At 49.5% G+C, this 23,277-nt stretch overlaps 1 protein-coding gene across 1 annotated transcript; it reads right to left on the bottom strand.

The window, feature by feature from the left end:
- Positions 1 to 95: 95 nt before the first annotated feature.
- Positions 96 to 23,277, bottom strand: LOC121162926 (vomeronasal type-2 receptor 26-like). Its single transcript, XM_040990148.1, is given in 9 exon segments — positions 96 to 126; positions 1,491 to 1,513; positions 8,428 to 9,245; positions 9,248 to 9,316; positions 11,545 to 11,668; positions 12,709 to 12,936; positions 13,628 to 14,434; positions 15,329 to 15,620; positions 23,222 to 23,277. Coding segments are annotated over 9 exon segments (2,448 nt in total).

Here is a 23,277-nt window from a genome sequence, read left to right as displayed (position 1 = left end):
TTTTTTTGGAGAGATGGCGAATTCTTTCAAGACCAAACAAAGCTAGGATGGAAAGCAGAGGGGCGGGGAGGAGTGTTTTTGCGAACTTATCTGTTTTAGGTTACTGAGTTGGGGGTGAGGGGGTTCCTAATGGGAGAGGGGGTGGGGCCAGCCACAGGGCGGCCTCTTTGGTCTTGGAAGTGTCCATTATTATTATTATTTTATTATTATTATTATTACTATTATTATTATTGTTCTGGGAATTAAGCCACATTCGCTGCTAACCGTTCTGGACATCGGGGGTGGGGTGGGGTCGGGGTGAGCCACACGGAGTGCGTGCGCGCGCGCGCGCGGGGTTTGCTGGAGGCTGTGATTCCTCATCCCGTGGCCTCTCGTCCTCACCGCTCCCCCCAACAAACCGGGGGAGAGGCGGCAGGTGGGGACTCCCACCTCGGACAAGGCAGGCGACCCCGGGCTCGTCTCTCTGGCGGCTTCTCTCGTGCGTACCTCCCAGCGGTGGCGTTCCCTTGCCTGGACCCGCGCCACGCCACGCCACCCCACCCACGCCACAATCAAAGGACTCAAGGACACGGCTGGACAACGCAAGCATGGGAGGAGATGCGCATGGAGCTCGGCTTTTGGGGAACCTCACCCGGACCCCCTTCTCTCCAGCCCACGCTGCAAAGCCGCAAGGAGGAGGTAGAGTCCCAGACAGGACCACCCGCCCCGCTGCGCACCTGTGCGCCGAGAACTTCCAGGTGGGCTTGCGTATCCCTCCCCATCACCACAGATTCTGCTCTGTTTTTTATTTTTATTTGTTTTTTTGTGAAACAAACCACAGCTGCTCAAAGACCAGTGTGAACTCGGCCTTCGGGTTCACGGACGGCGTCACCCACGGGTCATTCCCCTACTCTCCTCCCCAACAAGCGTGACCCCCTCCCAAGGGTGCGACTTTTTTTTCTTACTCCTTTCTTCCTAAGAGGGTGGGGACATATGCCTTTGCTCTCTCCTTTACAGGTGATTTGGAAAACAAACAAACAAAAAAATACACATACACACACACACACAAATCATGGCCCGTTATGGGATTGCTGGGGTCCCTGTGTGATTGGGCAACATGAGGCCAGAGTACAGAAATTATTTTTGCCAAATTTATTTTGTACATACAAGAGGGTTCTGTATGTAAAATTTAAAAAAACCAAAAAAAAAAAAAAAAAACCAAACCAAAAGAAAAAAACAACAAAAAAAAACCTCCCCAAAAAGCAAAAACCAACCACACATGTAGGCTAGATATTGTTTGTTTTTTTTTTTCCTAGTCAATTTGTAGCGGCCGTATACTACAACAAAGCAGCAATTTTCGCATTTTTTTCTAATTCAGAGAAGACTTTCTTATATTAGGGGGGAAAAGTATTTATTTTAATATATACAAATCACTCTGAAAAATCACTTTCATAAAAAAAATGGAGTGCATGGAAGTTTTTATTAAGGAAAACAAAACAAAAAAAATAAACAGGTGAATGTGGGTCGTGCTTTTCTTTTTTTTTTTTTTTTTTTCCAGCACAGCCTACCTCAACGTATTGTTAGCATGTGGGTCAACCAAGGACATCCTGGGAGGGTTCTGAATTCTGTCCGGGTCTGGTCTGAACTGGGGGGGGGGATGCTGGTGGTAGATTCCAGGGTGTGATCACAGTCCGGTTGAAGAAAGCTTGGGTCTTTGTTCCTGGCTGGTCATATTTTCTGAATTTAGGAATTTTTTTGCTTTTAATCTTCCATTGGGGAGGGTGTTTGTTCTTAGAGTTATTGGCAATGACACCCGAGTCCGTCCCCGCACCCCACTCTCCCCACAAGTGCCTAGATTTTTTTTTTTTGCCTGCGCCTCATTCCCTCCTGCTCCCTGCCAAGGGCCAACGCTAGGGGGGGCGCCCTGTTGAAGGCTCCATTAACCCGGTTCCTTGCCAAACGGAGGCTCTGGTCCTGCCCAGCTCTGGCTGCGGTGGCCATTTGGTGATGGGCGGGCAGCGAACCAACATATGGCGTTGTTCCGTTTGTAAGACGTAAGGGGGAAAAATATTCCTCTGTACACAAGCTGAGTTTCAGGACATGTGGGAGATCTGACACCTGCTCCCCTCCCGCCTCCTGCCATGTGGTGGTTGGCCTCCTGTTGGTGACAGGCAGGCCCGGTTTCCAAGCTGGCCTCCCCACCTGTGCCCCCCCCGGAATTCTAACAGTGTGGCCAGAAGGATGCTCCGGGGCTCCTCCAAGGTCTGGTTCCTTTGAGTTCTGTTCAGTTCTCTGGGTTCAGAATGAGTGGGACTCACACACACCCTATGCAACGCCTCTGAGTCTGAGTGGAAAAGTGGGGGGGGAGCCCTTTGGGGAACGCTCAGTTAAACCCCACCAAAGTACTGCTAGATTTTTCTCTGAAAGAAAAAAAAAAGATTATTTTTATTGGACAGAGTCATGGCTGACTCCCCAAGTGGCCACAATGGCTGGAGCGGAGCCAACTGGAAGCCAGGAGCTTCTTCTGGGTCTCCCATGTGGGTGCAGGTTCCAAAACTTTGGGCCGTCCTCTATAGCTCTCCCAGGCCACAAGCAGGGAGCTGGATGGGAAGTGGAGCAGCTGGGACATGGACCTGCATCCATATGGAATGACAGCAATGTTCCCCCATTCTCCCTGCAGCACTTTTATTTAGCCAACAAGACCTTGGACCATCTGGGGTTCTGGTTGACATCGGGCGGATGCCCTTTAAGTTTTTGTAGCTTTGAGAACCCCACGACAAGGTGAAGTTCAGGCAGATGGGGATGTTGGGGTGCTTGCCTAACTTCACTGCACGTGCTGTGCCATGTGGCCACTGCCGGGGTGGGGCAGACTCGGAGAGAGACAGGGTACCATGCCTGCTCCCCTGCACTCACGGCGTGGCTCAGCAGCTGCCTCTGGCATCAGAAAAATTCCAACGTCGTAACCTCAGGACTTGGGTAAGAAGGGCGGCTCTCCCGGGGGAGCATGTGCTGGGCTGCAGAGCTGCGACCAACGGGCTTAGATCTCAGTTGCTTTAAGAGAAGTCTGATTCATCCACACACAGTTACTTCTTCATCCAGGGAAGGGAGGACACCGGGACATCTTCGTACTCCTGGGATCTTGGTGATGTCCAACACATAACAGAAAATAGTCCTTGTCCAGGGTGCTGGAGCGCCAAGCCGGGTCTCTGGATACAGTCAAGTTGTGGTCATAGGGGATGGTGTCTCGCCACGGACAGACCAGGTGTCCGCGGGCTCACATGGGCACGCTTGGGCCACCGTGAAGCTGGCTTGGGTGGTTGGCATTCTGATTGCTCGCCGTGGTTGGACGCTGGTTGGTGGGCAAGGATGCCACGGGGGCATGGTCCGCTAGGAGGGGGTGTACCACATTTTCCACAGCAATAACAACTTGTACACTCTGTTGAGGAAGGAAGCTGGGATTGATTTTTCTGAATAGACCTTTCACGGCATATTTTCTGCAGTCTACATATGTATGTTTATTATTATCATTTTTTATTTGTTTTCGCTGTGGGTGGTGAGTGGGGGACGCTGGAGAAGAGGGTGTTTCCTAGCAACGTGGTATGCACAGAACTCTTCCCAAATGTTCTTCAGCGCATCGGTTGGCACTGGAGGTGTGGCCGGGGAGACCAGAGCTGCCCACTGCTTGGGAGCAGAAGTTGGGATGGGCTCCCAAGGGCTTGGGACAGGGAGAGCAGGTGTTTCCTTGAGGGCTCCTTTGAGAGCGGGGCAATGCCATGGTTGCATGTAGTTGGCACTTTGGACGCTTCTTGAGGGCCAGTGAGATTTATGGCTTGGGTGTTGGCTATAAACTTAACAGTGCTTGGGAAATTACATGGTGAGCCTGGGGCCGCTGGCCCCACCTGAGAGGGGCGGAAGTGTGTGTCCACATAGGTGTTCCTGAGTGGCTTGTTTGGTCTTTGTGGTTGATGTCCCAGTTGCCACCACCTGTCCCCTCCCCTGTGTGCCTGGGTGGCGTCTCGGTCATTGGCACGGGACCCAGCATGCCACCGCATTGGCAGAAAGTGACTTGGAAACACAATCATAACCACCCCAAAGCTCAAAGATGGCGATTTTTAAAACCCCGCTGTTTTCCTACAAGAGCCAATAGCATCGTGGACAGGAAAGCCTTCTCCTCCTTCTTTCTCTTTTTCAGAAAGAAAGGGGTTCGGAGGAGGGGCTGTGGACTTTGTTCTGCATGTAAAATATGGGCCGATGATCTGTATACAGTAAAATTTGAATAAATTATCTGAGTCTACGCCGGCTTCTGCGTGGTTGTCTAGATGGAGGCGGGGCGCGGGGCGTGTTGGGTCATCCCTTGGGTATGAGCTGTGTTGAATTTTGGGCAGTTGTAGGGTGCCCGTACTTGGAAGCAGGGGGCTCCCCATAGCCTTGAGCCCATGAAACTGTAGAGAGAATACGGGGAGGAAAGAGAGAGAAATTCGTCCACTAGAATGGGACAAGAGTGTACAGGCACTTTACACACACACACACACAGTTTTTTAATTTTCCTTTTTAAAATTTTTTAAATTATATTTTTGACAATCTTTACATAGTTAAGTTGGGTAAAAAGGTTCAAGGTACAGAAAAGTGGGTAGGACTATTATTTCCATATTGTTTCCTTCATGTATCTGGTTAAAGGGGGATATTGAGGGAGAAGCCCCACCCAGTTTCCCACCCATCCCAGGTCCTGGATGTGGGGCATGCTCTGAGACACTCGCTCAAGTGGTTTCGATAGTTCACCAGTTATGAATCGCTGCCAATCTCGCCACTCCAAGCACGACGAGGTCATTTGAAGAATCCACTGATGGACCTAGTTCATCATAGAGTCTCCATTTGCCTAGTTTTTCACTGCCAACATAGAGCTGAGGTGGTTGATTGACCTGTTCTGTCTTCTGTCTTTTCTTTGTTAGGGTTCTGAGTCCGGCATTTCGATTGGGGAGATCCCCAAAGAAACTTTGAGATATTCCCAGACCAGATTCTTGTATGTACCAGCGAGCACAGGGCCCGGCACAGCCCATTGCCCCAGTCAGCTGGTGGTTGCAATTGCTGGGTCGGTTCTGCTTTCAGCTCCAACTCCCACTGGAACCGATGGGTGTTGCAGTCCAGCCTGGTTCTGCCCAGCACATACAAAGCCCTTACACAAACCAGTGTGGGCTACAGCCTAGTCTGAGCGACCCACAATAACCCCACCAGGCCCGCCCCCTACCCTGGTTTGCCAGTATGTGTAGCAGACTAGTCCAGTCTGTCCCACATCCCATTTGGCTCTCATACATGTTGATGGGTATTGAAGCTTAATTCCTTCTAATCAGCTCAACTATCCAGCCCTCACAGATGTTGTTGGGTGCCTCTCTGTCTAGCCACCCCAGCCCCTGTACTAGTTTTCATGCCCTCCCATGGAAGTGGTAACCCAAGAGGGGGGAACCCACTATTTCCCTCCCAGTTCTCTCTCATTCCCGGATTATGCACTCTCCAGGTAGTTCTGTGGTTTGACTTGACAGAATTTAGCCTCCAGTGCCAGCTTCTGCTAGCTGATGCTGCGGCTAAGCCCCAACAACCCTCACCCACTCTAATTGTAGATTGCACCAGTAGGAATAATTAGCCCAGCCTGGCTTTTCCCTGATCTAGTCCACATGAGGCACACAGGTGTTGTAGCCCTGCTTAGTCTGGTCTGCCCCCATCCCAGCTCAGGCTTTCCAGTGGGAGTAGCTGTCCAGCAAGGGAACCACCCCTTATTCCCCTGCTGGCTTCGCCGCGCCCCCTCCCTGGTTCTCACGCGTGCTGGTTGGGCACTGTGGTCACATCCGGTACAGGTCACCTCACTTTGGCATTCCATCTTTTGCAATGGTTTTTTGCCGCGGCTGAGCCTGGCTTGATCCACACTACACACAGAGTTTTACAACAACCAGAATAAGTATATCTTTTATTCCCACTTTCCCCACAAACTCTCTTTTTTTTTTTTAAAAAAAGATTTATTTTATTTTTATTGGAAAGGCTGATATACAGAGAGGAGGAGAGACAGAGAGGAAGATCTTCCGTCCGATGATTCACTCCCCAAGTGACTGCAACAGCTGGTGCTACGCTGCTCCGAAGCCAGGAGCCGGGAACCTCTTCTGGGTCTCCCACGCAGGTGCAGGGTCCCAAGGCTTCGGGCCGTCCTCCACTGCTTTCCCAGGCCACAAGCAGGGAGCTGGATGAGAAGTGGAGCAGCCAGGGCTGCTGTGATGCTGGCTTTGCAGGCAGAGGCTAGCCTGTCACATCATGGTGCCAACCCCTATTTTACCACCATTGTATTGGGGATCAAATTCCCACCACATGAGCTCTTGGGAGGGATAAGCCACGTTCAAGGCGTGGGACAAGGATATGGAAAATGAGAATAAAACTATCACACGTTTCACAAATATTTTATCCTCAATTAAATGTTATTTCCCCTGGAACCTACTGAAGTGTCGTGCTATAAGAGGTGGGATTAAAATACTGCTCATTGTGAAAATGTCAGCAGGCCAGCAGGTGGGGGCTGCAGGGCAGGCCCTGGGGACCTGCCTTTAGTGACCTTCCTGGCTGTGACTGGCTCAGCTTCCAGGAGAATCCCAGCAGCTTCCACTCTGCCTCAGGTTGGTCACCCCTCAAGCCATCCCTTTTTCATTTCACCGCTTGTGGAAGCTTCACTTTTGCCTCCAGAATGGAAGGCATGAAGCCCATCCCTCCCCAAATAGGGGGCTGTTCCCTCCACCCCCAACCAGAGATGGGGAGCCTAGGCTAGGGGCCCCCCCCACTTCAGCTTCAATAGACAAAACATTCCTGACTCAGCATCTCTGAATCAGGGACTCTGGGCAGGTGCTCCAGCGCCACCGTGTGGTCCCAGGGAGTTAGCTTTTACTAGGAAATCTGTAAAGAACTTGAGGTTCAAAATAACCTCTCACCCTCTTTTAGACTTCCAAGTGACATTCAGGTTTCTGTTCCTCAGATGTGGGGGACCTGGGGCATTTACACATTGCTGCTAAGACTGCAAGCACTACAGGAAAGCGTTGGGTGGCATGTTGAAAGATAACGGAAGCATTGCCACATAGCCCAGCCTTTCCACTCCCAGGGGGTCAGTCAGAAGAGGTGATAATACACCCTATGACAGATCATCAGAATCATCAGACACCAGCGCTCGTGGAGAGCTGTGTATAGCAGGCAAAGGGAAGACAGCCCTAACGTGGATGAATACAACGTGGTGCATCTGCTGAGTGGAAAGCTGGAAAGCGACTGGGGGCTACCCTGTGCGTGAACCTGTCAACAGTGCTGAGTGTGAGAGATCCAGGTTTGCATCTGCGAGTCCATGTGACAGGTAAATGCACCAGGAGATGCTGGTGCTGTGGCCTCCATGTCCGCCTGACTGCTTCCTGGGTCATGGTGGGGTAACAGGGTGAGAAACACTCCCCAAGATATATAGAGCTGATGACTGCACTGCCTCTTGAATGTCCTGTGTGCAATGGGAAAGTCAGAGTGGTCTAGGAACTGATTTGTGTTTTTGAGAGAGCAACAGAGAACTTTGAAATTCTAATAGGTTCACATGAAAAATGCTCTGAGAAATCAGCACTTTTCTTGGTTGAAACCAGGAGCCTGGAGCCCCATCTGGATCTCCCAAGGACCCACGGTCATGAGCCATCACCTGTGCCTGTGAACATGAAGCTCGGTTGGAACAGTAGCAGGCAAGCAGATAAGGCATCTCAGGGGTTTCTGGCATGCAAGCATCCAGGGCCAGGTTTGCCTGCTGTGGTGAGGTTTTGGCTCCCCGTAATTTCATCAAGAAAATGGTTATTATTTATTACTGGACTTTGATGTGGGTGAGAAAGAAAACGTTCTCTCCAGGGTGTAACAGAGGAAAGAAAACTAGGTGCCATGATAGGAAAGGCAGTAAGCTGCCAGATGGGATGTGATGTTAGATGCAGTTCTGTGTGTGTGCATATAAAGCTTGCATATATGATTTTTAAAAAGGGATTCCCAAAGAGTTGCACAACGAATTGATACATGGTTAGGCTACAATAAAGTATGCTCAATAAAGCATTTTCCTTGACTAGTTCAGTCTGGTAATAAGAAAACATCCCAAGTGACGCATGCCAACAGTAAAATGACAAAGTTTATCAGAGTTGAGCGAAAGGAAACTCAAGCATGTAAATAATCCTTGGGAACTTCAAATATAGGCAGCATAAGGGAAAATGTAGAAATTAGTTGAATACATTCGTATGTGGACAGCTTCTGGTGCAAGACTGTTCCCATGCCTGGGCTTCCAGAAGGGCTGAAGCTCAATGCTCCAGTGGCTGCCTCTTCAGAGCAGGTGGCTGTCAGGGGCATGATGGGCGATCATTGTGACAAGGGCTTGCTGGATAACATGACAGTCAGCCTGTTTCTCCTAGAATCTCTTGCAGTCTTTAAAACTTGCAAAGAATTCATTTCAGGCTTTATGAGAATGATGTAGCACTTGGGGACAAAGATGCAGCCCAGGAGCCCAGCACCAGAGGCCAAGATGGAGAAGACCTCCACGGCCACCATCACCTTCCCCTTGGTGCTCTGGTACACAGGCAGGAAGGTCACCCACACACTGCAGAACACCAGCATGCTGAATGTCAGGAACTTGGCTTCATTGAACGTGTCAGGCAGCTGCCTGGCAAGGAAAGCCACAGTGAAGGTGCCCAGGGCCAACGAGCCCAGGAAGCCCAGCACACAGTAGAAGGCAGTGATGGAGCCCTCGTTGCACAAGAGGATGATGTGTCCATGCTCAGAGTGTGCATCTGTGTCCACAAAGGGAGGAGATGTTGCCAGCCAGATGGCACAGAGAGTCAGTTGGATGAGGAAGCAGATGGGAATGACAGCATTTGGGGCTCCTGACACCAGCAATCGCCTCATGGTCCTTCCAGGCTTCATGGCCTTGAAGGCCAGAACCACAGTGATGGTTTTGGCCAGCACGGCAGAAACAGCCACTGTGAACACCAGGGCAAATGTGATTTGTCTTAGGAGGCAGGTGGCTGTGTTGGGACGGCCAATGAAGAGGAAGGAGCAGAGGAAGCAGAGGAGGAGTGAGATGAGCAGGATGTAGCTGAGGTTGCAGTTATTGGCCTTGACGATGGGTGTGTCCTGGTGCTTCACAAAGACTCCAAGGATAGCAGCTGTGATGAGGGACAGGGCCAGAGCCATGCAGACCAGGACTGTCCCCAGGGAATCCTCTAAGGCCAGGAATGTCACCACCTTGGGAGGCAACGAGTTCTCTCCCTGTTTGGGTACTCATGCTTTGCGCACTGGATGCACTGCTCTGCATCTGAGGAAGAATTCAGAGTTTCTGTGTTATGAGGTTTTCATTTTTTTTCTCATGGAAAGCAAGGATCATCTTGGCAAGTATAAGTTATGTCTGATGGATTGCCAGGACTACTTATGGTGTATTTCTCATCTAGGGAGTAAGCCTGCTGCTGCCGGGAGCCAATCAGTTCAGAGGGTGTGAGGCCTTGAGTTAGCTCATCCTATCACCATAGTTATGGATGCTGCCTGTCCTGATTTCATCTATACCACACGTTTGCCTTAGGAGGAGCCTACAGTACCACAGCTGGAGGACTGGCTTGGCGCAGTGGCTTTTGAAGTCTTCTTTCATGCGTAGAGGAGGAAATGGGACTTGGTCATTCTCCTGAAACCACTTGGCTTAGCAATTTCCTATTAGGGACTGTATTCTTTTGTGTTTTATTTGATATCTGGTAGGACACATCATTCCTCATTCTACATTTTTTTTTCAGTGTTAGTAGGTTCTTGTCCCCTTTCTTATATAAATGTTAGTTTTGGAGAATTAAAATAACCCAGCCACTGTTCATTTCTACAAGGCTGAGTATTTTAATCGAATGACTAAAGGGTAGATTGCATTTTCACAGTTTTCATTCATTAGTGTCCCCAAAATGGTTTGTTCATAAATATTTTATAATATATTGGGAGAATGTCATAATTTCTATCAGCTTTGTACTCCCTGCCGTGTTGGCTTTAAGAGCTCACCCCTAGCGCCCCGCTGCGTGGCCTAGCGGCTAAAGTCCTTGCCTTGAATGCGCTGGGATCCCATATGAGCGCCGGTTCTAATCCCAGCAGCTCCACTTCCCATCCAGCTCCTTGCCTGTGGCTTGGGAAAGCAGTGGAGGACGGCCCAAAGCCTTGGGACCCCACACCCGTGTGGGAGACCTGGAAGAGGTTCTTGGTTCCTGGCTTTGGATTCGGCACAGCACAGGCCGTTGCGCTCACTTGGGGAGTGAATCATCGGACAGAAGATCTTCCTCCCTGTCTCTCCTCCTCTCCGTATATCTGACTTTGTAATAAAAATAAAAATAAATCTTAAAAAAAAAAGGCTCACCTCTGGTGTCACAGTGAGTCAGCAGATAGGACCGTGGGCCTTTTGTCTGAATTCTGTTTATGGAAATAGAAGCTGGGTAGCTATTTTTGTTTTTTTCCTCTAAGGATTTTACTCAGGTTTTTCAGGGGAGACTCAGAGTGCTACCATATTCTCAAATAATCTAGGGTGGATCTTTCTCTCACATCTACATAGCTTTTCTGAAGGTGTCATGTTCTCAGCTTTGAGTCACCCATTATTTTCCGGGCTTCTGTCCCAGAGACATGCCAGATGCACACAGGCGCATGGATTTTGTATTATGCATCTCGAGTTCTATGTTCCTGAATTTCTCCCTCGTGTTGATATGCTTATGTATCGGTCGATATCCTTCCTGAAAGAGGGAAGACGTACTTGTTCTCTGCCAAGTAACCCACTCCGTGATTCCTCTTTGCTAAAATGATTGAAATGGCAAAGGCTTAAGGATGCCATTCAGATCTTGACAATATTCTTGACAGTTTGAAAGCCCCAAATATTTAAAACTGGTTCTTTTACACTTTTTGTTGTTGTTGTTTTGAGATATAATTCCTGAAGTGTGTACTAGTGTACTAAGTATTTCTAGAAGAGTTTGTTGTTGTCACTGTTGCTTTTAGGATGTCGTGTTCGTGTTCCAACTTGCTCCTTGTCTTTCCTAGAGGATGTGTTTTCGAAGCATAGGGGCCTGATGTTAACTCGTTTGTACCTTGTACTGTTTGTTAAAGGTGTGATGTGGAAAGTGATCAAATGTTTCCAGCATGTTGACTTGTACTCGCTGATTTATTTATCCCCTGAGTACAGTCAACAGGATCACATCTTCCGTTTCTTGGTAGACTATGGCCAGATCTCTCCAGGAGATCTGATTGAGGCTGGTTTAACTCAAACGTGGTGCCTAAAGAGAGAGATCTACCGAATCTCTCTTAGAATCAGTGCCACAGGTTCAGCTCAGCTCATGGGATGAGTCTCCCCAGAGGATAAACGGACAGCTATTGGGAGAGTAGTGGTGTTTCTTATAGGATGGATGTAGCAAAAGCATGAATGAGTGTGTGCTTTGGAAACTGTAGTGTTATGAACCCAGTTCCCAGTATTCTTGGTTTCCTTTCTACTGAGATGAGAGGGGTAACGTTAGTGCAGGGAAGGGACACATTTTCTACCTGTCTGATTGGAAACGCCTCCGTCCTGGCACAAGACACAGATAAAGCAGCAGACAGGTCTTCCTTCCTGTGCAATTCTCATGAATCCTGGAGAGCAACTCTGGCTGCACACAGACTGGGAAGCCTGCAAAGAAACAAGGAAGACTTGGCCATTTGTTGCAGATTAGCAGCCACTTTGATAGGGTGCTGATTTTTAGCGCCTCAACACAGAAGACATGGGCCTTCAAAGACAGGTCATTCTTCCATTTCCCTCCACATTGATGTCTACAAGTCTAATATCCTCTAACTTCCTCTTTGATGTTGGGCTTCTTCTTTGTCTTTACACAAGGCATCTGAGCACCTTTATTTCATGAAATGTTAATAGCAACCCTCTTGGTTTTTCTCTCCCCTTCAAAATCATTTCAACATAGGTTCCTGTAATGTAAAGATTCTGAGAGAGCCTGTGCATGAGGAGATGAGGCATACTCAGAAACAATCCTGGAAAATGTCTAGTATGAAAAAGTCATGCTTGCATTTTCCAGTGAACAGTTGAAGCGCTTTCATCGGATCATCATGGTCTCTCCCTGGTTGGTGAACAAGACTTTAACATTAGCGCAAAATAACCTAAGGCAGTGATGAGCTCAGACACTACTCTGGGCTCCTGAGGCAGAGCAGAGCCCTCTCCTCCATATAGGAGCACTGTGGGATGGCAGACACACCTGTCGCCTAAATGGCCTAGGACAGACAGTCCCTGTTTCGAAAGACCACATAGATCATGGTCATTGCTAGAGAAGCTTCGTTGAACAAAGGTTGGAAACTGAACGGTATGCCCATGTGTGGGACAGCGGACACAGTGTGCCCAAAGACGTGTTCTCGCGTCAGGTCATAAACCGCTTCCCTATCTTCTACATCAGTGCATAACTGAGGTTCCAAGCATGCATGGCTCAGGGTGGAGATTCCGACCATGCACCTGGAGACCTATGTTTGGTATTTCTATGAATGTGTTTTAATCTCACTTCATTCCCTAAACTGCTGCAGAACTGGTGAGGACAGACACAGCGTACAACACAGGCAGAAAAATCAACAGAGCCAAGGTGGATTGAGTGCTAAACTGAAGGGTTTGCAGTACATGTGATTTTAGGAGTGTGTTCATGGCTCTGTCCCACTCTGGAAATGGAAACATACCTCGATGAATGCAACGGGCCATTCTATCCATTCCTCATACATGAACAGGACTGGCTCCTCTGAATTCGTGGAGGAAAACTCTCCAACTTTAACCAGCAGTCCAAGACCGGTCGGGAAGCTCACAACATTGTGGATGTCATATTGGACTGTAGGGTTTCTGGTTTCATCCAGGGATATGTGGCTGCCAGCGCTGTTTACAAACTGGAGTGTCCTCAGAAACGGATGGAGCTAGAAGGAAGACACATCGAAGGGTAAGGACATTCAGTGGCCACGTGAAAGTCTATATGTAATCCACTCTCCTCCCTCCTGACAACCAGGAGTTCTTTCTGGCAGAGGCTGAGTTTTTTGTCACGCACCCTTAAGGGAGAGGAGCTCTTCTCACACCCTCTCTGGAGAAAGAAGCAAGTTTATTTACAAGTATCCAGGGTGTTGTCTAGAGCGTTGAGATGTGGGCTGCAGCCCTCACTATAAAGGAGTCCCCTTGGGGCTTCTCAGAAAGAGAACCGTGGGAGACAATTAACATACAGGCATACAGTCAGGGTCCCGAAGATGGTGACAACGTATTTGCAGATATCAAAACATTTCAGCGGAAAGGACGGACTTGACCAGTTTGTCATCCCTGCCTTTTGTCATGAGCTATGTTTTGGATATGTGCATGACAGGGTTGTCTCCCACTTGAAGGATGCTCTGGGATGCAGTTTCTAATGAAAGGGTTAGAAAAGGGGTACCCCCGTCACACAGTTTCCCAAGCATGGGCGACAGTTACAATGAGAAGTACTCAAATACCCATCTTTCATGTCCTTGATCTCTCTCATCTTGAGATAAGAAAGGGGTCACCTTGACGTGAGGCTGTAAACCCTCCCCCCCCTGTGTCTCCCACCAGGTGCTTGGTGCAGAGCTGTGTGCAAGAAGGGGTTACCTGCCAGGGAAGCAGCACAGGGCTGTCTGCAGCTGTTGAAGATGTCATTTCCACGTCCCTCAGGAACAGCTTGTGGAGGGCGAGGGCCACCACATGCACAGCATTGTAGATGGAGTAGCTGGCATCCGATAAGGTCCTCATGTCCATGTCAGCTGGCAGGAACTCAAGGGAAGCATGGGGCGGGCAGACCCCAATTTCTCCACACAGCGAGCCCTCCAGCGAGCAGTGGAATGTGTGAAGCCAGAGTTTGCTGAAATAGAAGTCTTCTGGGTAGTGGGAGGGGTTGACTGTGCCCAGGAAGGGCTGGAGGCCGGGGATCTCCTCGTGGTGGTGGGAAAAGGAGAAGCCCCCGTGGAAAGAGTGCAGCAGGTGGGCTGTCTCGTACACCACGAGGTCTCGCTTGCACACCATCACCCACACCTTCCCTACGGTGAGAAAGAATTCCCCGGAAATGTCTACATGCACGAGGGCCCTTACGTCCCCGTAGAGGATGTGCACGCTTGCATTCGAAGCTGGGATCCTGTTCATGAAAGCGACATCAGAAGAGGCATACATCCTTCCCGTGGCAGGCAGCTTCACGGTCAAGGCCACACAGACGCCTTTCAGGACCATCTCCCCACCGAGTTCCTGCAGGAACCACTCTCCTCTCATGTCATCGGACACAAACAATGCCACCCATGTCCAACCAAAATGCAGCAGCAGGGCGAGGATACCCTGGGCCAGAGCGCCATCACGGGTGGCCATCTGGTACAGGGAGGGGAAGCGGGACCTGTCACTCAGCACGGGATCCGAAGGGCCATAGGTGAGCTGTGTGAGAAAGGACAGGCACTCAGCGAGATTCGGGACTGTCCCTCGGGGAAGAGGAGTGAAAGGATTCTGTCCGGGGATGCCCCCGGATGGAACAAAGGTTGGAGAGAAACAGAGCTGGAAAGACTGCCCAATGCCCCCTCCTCCTGACCCCTGCATCCCAGCTTGGTCACACTAAGAAGGGACATTGAGACCCTCACCAGAAAACTCAAGAGCACCCTTGGAGCTGTGGGCTGATGCCAAGACCTGCCAAGTACCCGGTGCACAAGATCTGAGACAGAGAGCAGTATTGACCTTCTTAATCTCCTGATCCTTGGAATTACCGATTCCCACTCCCTCCGCATTCTCACCCTCCTCCCTGTCTTATCTTGGCTATGCGAAGTCAACTCAGCCTCTTAGATTTCCTATAAGGCGATTTCCCCACAGCGGAGAGGTCTCTGAGGTGGAGCATGTCTTATGTTTGGCAGGAATACCTGCATGGACGGGTCCTCTCTTTAGGAACCTTTGAGACAAGCAGTTGTGAGGGGAATGCTCTCAGCAGCGCTGTCATGGCATTAGCCTGGGTGGGTGGGAGGAGAGTGTGGTCTCCATGTTCTGCTCCTTGGAGCTCTGCGGAGCTGTCGTGGCTCTTCATGCTGTCCCCAAGGGACCATCTGATGAAGTTGCTGTCCAGGCCTCTGACAGTTGATGGCCTCTGGTTGCCTCCTGAGATGGTCTTATGCCCTTGGCATAAGGACAGGGCAGTTCCGTGGGCTGTAGACACTGGCTACAAGGCACAGTGCTGTGGGCAGACAGCAGCTGGTAATCAAGCAGGGATGTGTGTGTGTGTGTGTTTGGGGATGGGTGGACACCCTGGCTTTGGGTTGAGGCTCTCAGTCTACACAGCCCACTCACCTGTGGGGTTCTGTAGAGCTCCAGAAGCATCTGTGTTTCCTCAGAAAATGCTGACGTGGTCCCTGCAATGATCGCGACCGGGCTGTGCTGTGTCTGGCAGCTGTAGTTGGGGCGCACGGTCAACGTTCCACTCAGGCCATGCAGGGCTCCCCACAAGGTGAACTGGTTGCTGGCAATGGCGTTGTACAACTGGAAGCCCAGGGTCTTGTTCGGGAGCAGGTGGTGGTCCTTGTTGATCTCCTGGATGGCAAAGTAGAAGGCCAGCACATATTGGTAGTTCTTCCACAGCCACCTGAACAAGAGAGAGAGGGTTAGACCATGGAATTCAGTATTGCACCCTGGCTCTCTCCTGAAACAGCAGACCTGAGCTGCCAGCCCATGCAGCCCCATCCCCAGTGATGGTTACCTTGGTTACAGAAAGTCGGTGGACACCACAGTGACCTCAACCAGTGATCTGGCACTCCCCGAAGGCAGCCAAGGCCTTGTGTGGACCAATGATGGACAAAGGCCAATATTCCCTGTTCTATCAGGACCCAGGCAGGGCTGATGTCAGCCCCCATGTCCAAGGGGGTATAAAACCTTTGTCTCCTCTACCCAGCTTGTCTTTCCCACTTGGGGTTCCTCTCCTCTCCTGTCCATTCCTCCAGTCCCAGGAATGGACATCTCTTGGCATAATAAAGGCCTATTTGTACTTGGCTGGTATTTGCTTTTTTGAGTGGTTGGCAGATCTAATACCCAGCTCATACAGCTGTTGGGCTTGAGCTCCCAAGGGCTAAAACATTTGCACAGTACAGCATTGACAAGGCAGGGGACGCGTGGCATTTAGCCTCTTCCTGGGCAGGCTTAGGTTCTAAGATCATCTACAAGGCAGGTGCCTCCGTGTGCTGTCATGGGCCAGCTAAGGATGGTGGGGCACACGCTCACATCAAGGCTTTAGAAACATCTGAAGGTGTGCCAGCCTGGATCCCACGCCAGCGTGGGGGCAGGAGGCAAGACACACACGTAGCTTTGCTGTTTTGTTTCCTGAGTCCGGGACTTGTTTCAGTGGCTCCTGAGTGGCAAGTTTTCAGAACTCTGGGAGCCCTTAGCTCTGAAACCACCTTATATTCCAGGTACCCCCCCAACCCCTCAAGCCTTTTCTCATGTAATGTGTCCACTCTTCTGAAAACAGTTTTTCCTCCGTTGCACCGTCCTTGAAATTTAAGTATTGTGCTCCAGCGTTCCACCTGATTTTCACAGTTTCCTTAAATGTTCTTTCTCTCTAGGGAATTCCTTTATCCCGTCCCAACTACCTTGACTATACTTTCTTCTTTCTCAGTAGTTAACTGGGTGGTGTTGTTTTCATTGTAAGCTTGAATTGCTATTTCTTTCTCACAACGAATTCTTTTTTCTTCTTACAGCTTTTCTGCTCTCTTCCGGATGTTTCCTATTTCAACATTCAAATTTTTGAAAAAGTTATTCATCATTTAAAACGTGCCGTGTGTCTCCGTGCATCCAGACCAACCATGGACTGACTCGCAGTGAAACCGTTCACAGCATCCTGACAACAGGATGCTGGAATCTCTGACGCTGTCCGTGCCCTCAGTGTCAGGACACACTTCAACAATAGCAAGATGGACCTACGACTGTTCCTGAAACATCACCCGTTCTAACACCAGAGGGGAGATCAATGGGGGTGGGACGGGGATCTTGGGGAGGCGGTGAGACATACCAGAGCCTATGGAACTGCATCATAAAACAATACTAAGAAATGATTTTAAAGATGATGAGAAATGAAAAGTTAAAAAAAATAGTATTATGAAAATATATTGAGTGGCCCAGCACAGTGGCTTAGTGGCTAAATCCTTACCTTGCAAGCACTAGAATTCCATATGGGCGCTGGTTCTTTTCATGACTGCTCTACTTCTTTTTTTTTTAAGATTTATTTATTTATTGCAAAGTCAGATATTCAGAGAGGAGGAGAGACAGAGAGGAAGATCTTCCGGCCGATGATTCACTCCCCAAGTGAGCGCAATGGCCGATGCTGTGCCGATCCGAAGCCAGGAGCCAGGAACTTCTTCCGGGTAACCCACACGGGTGCAGGGTCCCAACGCTTTTGGCTGTCCTCGACTGCTTTCCCAGCCACAAGCAGGGAGCTGGATGGGAAGTGGAGCCACTGGGATTAGAACCCAGCACGTTCCCAGCACGTTCAAGGCGAGGACTTTAGCTGCTAGGCCACGGCACCAGGCCTGACTGCTCTACTTCTTAACTGGCTCCCTGCTTGTGGCCTGGGAAAGTAGTGGAGGACAGCCCAAAGGTATCATGGGATGCCCAGAGGAGACTCCTGGCTCCTGGCTTCAGCTGTGGCCATTGCAGCCACTTGAGGTGTGAACCACTGGATGAAGGGCCTTTCTCTCTGTGTCTCCTTCACTGTGTAACTGCCTTTCCAATTAAAAAAAATCTAACATATGATTATAATAATTAAACATATATAAGTACATACTAAATATTATACATAATAAATGTAATATGTATTAATACATATTGCCAGAAAAGTATTGTAGATATTGGTGCCTGGCATAACATGGGTAAGCAAGGCATTGTGAAATGAGCCAGTCAGTAAGATCACACGGAGAACCCGCTGAGAAAACTGTCCGGGTTGGGCAGATCCATGGAGCAGCGCTGCAGGCTAGTGCTGGGAGGAAGCAAGGGGTGGGATGCTAATGGGATGGAAATTCATAGGTTTTGCAGCAAGCACTAGACAAGCAGTCCCCAGGGCTTTATGCATATGTGAGTCTGCAGACCCAATGGGTATGTATCCCACATACCTGTTTTTAAATGTATTTTGGAGAGAGAGGAATGGAGAGAGCGAGCCTGCCCCTTCTCAGGCTCCCAGGGGCTGGGGCTTTGCCCAGGTCTGCAGCTAGGAGCTAGGGGTCTCAGCAGAAGGTCCCACATGGGTGGCACAAAAGTGCAGCTAGGAGCTGGGACCTCACCAGAAGGTCCCACATGGATGGGACAACAGTCCTTTGGGCTGTTACTGCTGCAGCCCCCTTGTCCTCCATCTGCAGGAAGATGCTGAACTGGCATCTCAATGTGGAGGTCACATGCCCAGCCCAGCCCTGTAATACTGATCAAGAAGAGAAGCCAACTATGTTTAGGTATTCGATGTGACACATAGCATGTTTGGAAGAAGTGGAAGTAACCTGTGTTTGTCACTTAGAGTAAATTGTGTGCACACGAGATGGCTCCATAAGACAACCCATTTGCAGAATGTGTCGGGCGGTCTGTGTCCACATGCAGCGTACACACCTCACAGCAAGACCTGGAGAATTCTAGCACTCAGGCAGCACCTGATGACCTGGCCCCTACTGCACGGAGCAGAACCAGACAGTTCTTGGGCAGGAGAAGGGTCTGATCCTGAAGACTCAAGAGAGTGGAGCAGACAAGAATGGTGTGTTGGACCTGGTGGCGTGGCCTAGTGGGTAGAGTACTCCTCGCCTTGAACGTGCCAGGATCCCATATGGGCACCAGTTCTAATCCCAGCAGCCCCACTTCCCATCCAGTTCCCTGCTTGTGGCCTGGGAAGGCAGTCGAGGACGGCCCAATGCTTTGGGACCCTGCACCTGCGTGGGAGACCCGGAAGAAGTTCCTGGATCCTGGGTTCGGATCGGCATAGCATCGGCCATTGCGCTCACTTGGGGAGTGAATCATCGGACGGAAGATCTTCCTCTCTGTCTCTCCTCCTCTCTGTATATCTGACTTTGCAATAAATAAATAAATCTTTGAACCTACCTGGCAGCTGCCACAGTACTTCCCGGACTATTCAGAAAATACAGGTAGGTTGGTTCTGGCTCCTGCTGCCTGTAATAAAGAGGGAAAAACCCCAAGAGTATGAGGTCTCCATGCCTGTAGACGGTGGGCCCGAGCTGTCTCAGGCACCACTGTTCCCGCAGCAACGAGGACTGAAGCCATGGTGAGACCAGGAAGAGGCAAATTAGCCTGAGCAGCATGGAAGGCTGAGCCACGATGGAGACCAAGGCCCGCCTCCTGGCTGAGCCTAGGGCAGGATGGGCTTGGCGTGGTTCTGCGGGTGAGCCTTCAAGCCGGGAGATCCAAGATCTGTGCAGAATCCAGAGGTTGCTGACAAGGGTGTGCCCTGGGACGGCCCGGGTCAGGTGTCCTGTAACAGCCCAAAGCAAGGCAGCCTCCACAGGCTGACCCCTATCCCACAGTCTCCTTGTTTCTCAGTAGTTCTGTCTCTCTGTCTTTTTGACTGCTCTCCCACAGTCCTTGGTGGGATTTGAGGAGCTCTGTGCCCCGGGGCCTCTGCACCTGAAATTCTACAAACTAATTTTGAAAAACATGTTTTTCGAAAACATGTTTATCATACATCCTCTGGGATGCATGGTTTCATCATGTTTGCTCCCCTCCCACCCCCAGAAACACCAGCTCTGTAAACATCCATCCGGAAGGAGCCAGAGGTCACTGGGTCAAGGAGACGATGCTGAGGGCCATGGCAGGTGTAGAAAGAGCTGAGGCTGCATTCAGGAAGCCACACAGGGGCATCACTTACTGTCATTTGTGTGGGAGACTGAAAAGTGTTCTGAGTCACAGGGATCCCCAAAGAAGGCAGTTTCTCGTATGATACCACCCCTGTGTCTGTGGGGTCTCCTGAGAAGATGGGAGTGTCCCCCTGCCCACCACTCCCTTCTCTTGTCAATCTGGCTTGCTGCATTTCTGCTTCTGAGCATCCTGGGAAGACACACTCCTCATTCCTGGATTTACCGTGTAAAAACCAAGACAATGTTCTTGCCTGAATCCTAAACATCTGTCGTCATGTCTCTTCTATTTGTTTTTTTTTTTTTTATATATATAAGATTCGTTTATTTATTATTGCCAAGTCAGATATACAGAGAGGAAGAGAGAGGAAGATCTTCCATCTGATGAATCACTCCCCAAGTGGCTGGTGCTGCCCCGATCTGAAGCCAGGAGCCAGGAGCCTCTTCCGGGTCTCCCACACGCAGGTGCAGGGTCCCAAGGCTTTGGGCCATCCCTGATGCTTTCCCAGGCCACAAGCAGGGAGCTGGATGGGAAGCAGGGTGCCCACATGGGATCCTGGCAAATGCAAGGCAAGGACTTTAGATGCTGGGCTACCATGCCAGGCTGTCACATCTCTCTCTTTTAAACCACTGCTGATGTCAAAAGCTTTTGATACAACTACCTCATTTATGATTTTTTTTCATTTATCTTAGTTTATTTCAGGGCAGCTGGGGGGGGTCTACTTTTCTCACCTGAGTGTGGAAATGACTAGTAACAATGAGAGCTTTATGAGCCACTATGTTTACTGTAGATTCTGATATGGTTTCCTCTTAGTCATTTAACCTGTCTGAATGATTCTAAACAACTATGACTTCATGGCAATTTTTTTCCCAGTCCAATGTGAAGGGATTTGATGTGTTAGGTTTCTCAGAATGACATGTCAGAAACAGTAGTTCTTTTCATGGCTTTTCTTTGGCTGAAATTTAAAATGCAGTTACCAAAGTCTAGCGTGTACGCAGACAACCACCCAGGGTGATCCTTGGGGCATGAATTGAGGATCAGGTTTGGAAACAAGGTTTGGAAAAGCTGTTGCCCTGTGCGGCAACTGTTCGCCGATGAGGGAAGCAATTTCTTCAAGTTCGTGTTTCTTAACAGTCACCGGTGCCAGTTAATGCAAAAATAATGAAAGAATTCGTAACTCCCTCGATACTGCTTTCAAACCAACATACCAGACTTGACCTTCATTAGAATGTAGTTATTTCTTCATGCAAGCAAATCAAAAAATAAATCCAGATTTCATATAAATATATATATATATATTTTTTAAATGAGTCTTCTGGGGCCAGCACGGTGGCCTAGGCGCTAAAGTCCTCACTTTGAATGCACCAGGATCCCATATGGGCACTGGTTCTAATCCCGGTAGTTCCACTTCCCATCCAGCTCCCTGCTTGTGGCCTGGGAAAGCAGCAGAGGACGGCCCAAAGCCTTGGGACCCTGCACCTGCGTGGGAGACCTGGAAGAGGCTCCTGGCTTCAGATCAGCACAGCTCCAGCCATTGCGGTCACTTGGGGAGTGAATCATCGGACGGAAGATCTTCCTCTTTCTATATATCTGAGTTTGCAATCAAAATAAATAAATTCTGGACGAGAATGTGAAGTGAGTCTCTCTTCGGAAAAAGCGATTATAACCTGAGGACACTTTGTGTTTGCCTCTTGGGCCAACACCAATCAGCCTCATCTAAATGTTTCCGTTTCACCAAAAAACATGTTATCCAACCGCTGCCTGCAGCGCCACCTGCTGGCTCAGGGTCAAGACCCCCTCCCAAGGCTTTGGGTTTGCCCACAGTACCTCTTCCTCTCTGGCTGTCATCAGATTCACCCTCACAGAGTGAGTTTCTTTTTTTTTTTGCAGCATCTTTTTCTCTTGGAGAAGGAAGACGTGCCCCAATGAACTCCGGACAAACCATATTTTGTTCAGGTTCCCAAGGATCGTGGCTTCCCTGCATTGCACTTCAACCCAACGCTGGCTCCTCCAGTTCTTCAGGTTCTGCCTCTCTTTCACAAATTCCGTTTCTATTTCTTTCTTTTTTAAAAGCTAGTTTTAGCAGAGGCCAATTGTGTCATTGCAGGTGTGTGACTTTGCAGTGTGTTGTAACTCAATGCACTGACCCTCTGTCCAGCTGAGCCCCGTGTGCCATTAGCTACATCTTTCCATCTCGCCCACAGCTAGCCTGTGGTAAGAAACATTCTAGCATTGGCTTTTAAAAGGAGTCTAACTTTTCTTTTTATTCTTATTATTTTAATCAATTTATTGTTGCTGGAAAAATCAGATGGACAGGGAAGGAGAGACAGAGAAAGATCTTCCATCCACTGGTTGACTCCTCAAGTGGTCACAATGGCCAAAGCTGAGCTGATCCAAAGCCAGGAGCTTCTTCTGGGTCTCCCCATGTGGGTGCAGGGTTCCAAAGCTTTGAGCTATCCTCTACTACCTTCCCAGGCCACAAGCAGGGAGCTGGATGGGAAGTGGAGCAGCCAGGATATGAACTGGCACATATGGGATCCTAGTACACGCAAGCCAAGGACCTCAGCCACTAGGCTCCTGTGCCAGGCCAAACAAATCTGAGTTTTGACAGTCCACATTCATGTAAGATAAGACCGAATTTGTCTTTCTGTACTTGGCTTTCTCAATAAGCATCATGTTCTTTCTTTTTTCCCTCCAAAGATTTATTTATTTATTGCAAAGTCAGATATACAGAGAGGAGGAGAGACAGAGAGGAAGATCTTCCATCTGCTGGTTCACTCCCCAAATGACTGCAATGGCTGGAGCTGAGCCGATCTGAAGCCCGGAGCCAAGAACTTCTTTCCCGGTCTCCCACAAGGGTGCAGGGTCCCAAGGCTTTGAGCTGTCCTCTGCTGCTTTCACAGGCCACAAGCAGGGAGCTGGATGGGAAGTGGAGCAGCTGGGATATGAACTGTTTCCCCTATGGCATGTCTCCCTTGTAGGGAGAAGTTAGGCCTACTATGGCATGTCAAATTCTTTTTATGAGATCAGCATCACTCTGATGACAAAGGCACAACAGGAACAGAAATTGCACATCTGTATCCTTGACCGAGAGAGAGGCACGCATTCCCAACAGAGTGCTGGAGCTGAGTATCACTCAGCATCAAGAAATGACACAGCGGGATCCAGCAGTACAGACCCCAGTTAGACGAGGGGCTCAGCATACACAACACAGTGTGACACATCACAACACAACGAAGAACACACACCACACGGGCATCGCAACTGATGTGAAGTCAGCATGTGATGGGATTCAGCATCCCTGCATGATAAAGACAATCATTCCACAATCTAAGGTTTGAAGGAACATACCCCAACGCGATGAGGATGGCAAAAACAACAAATCGGCAGCTCACAGCATCCCTCAT

The sequence above is a fragment of the Ochotona curzoniae genome, unplaced genomic scaffold (genome assembly GCF_017591425.1).
Source record: "Ochotona curzoniae isolate NIBS_2020 unplaced genomic scaffold, NIBS_Ocur_1.0 contig_605, whole genome shotgun sequence".
NCBI classification, from domain to species: Eukaryota; Metazoa; Chordata; class Mammalia; order Lagomorpha; family Ochotonidae; genus Ochotona; species Ochotona curzoniae.
Note: the sequence above shows the minus strand (reverse complement) of the source record. Positions and strands in the feature narration are given on the sequence as shown.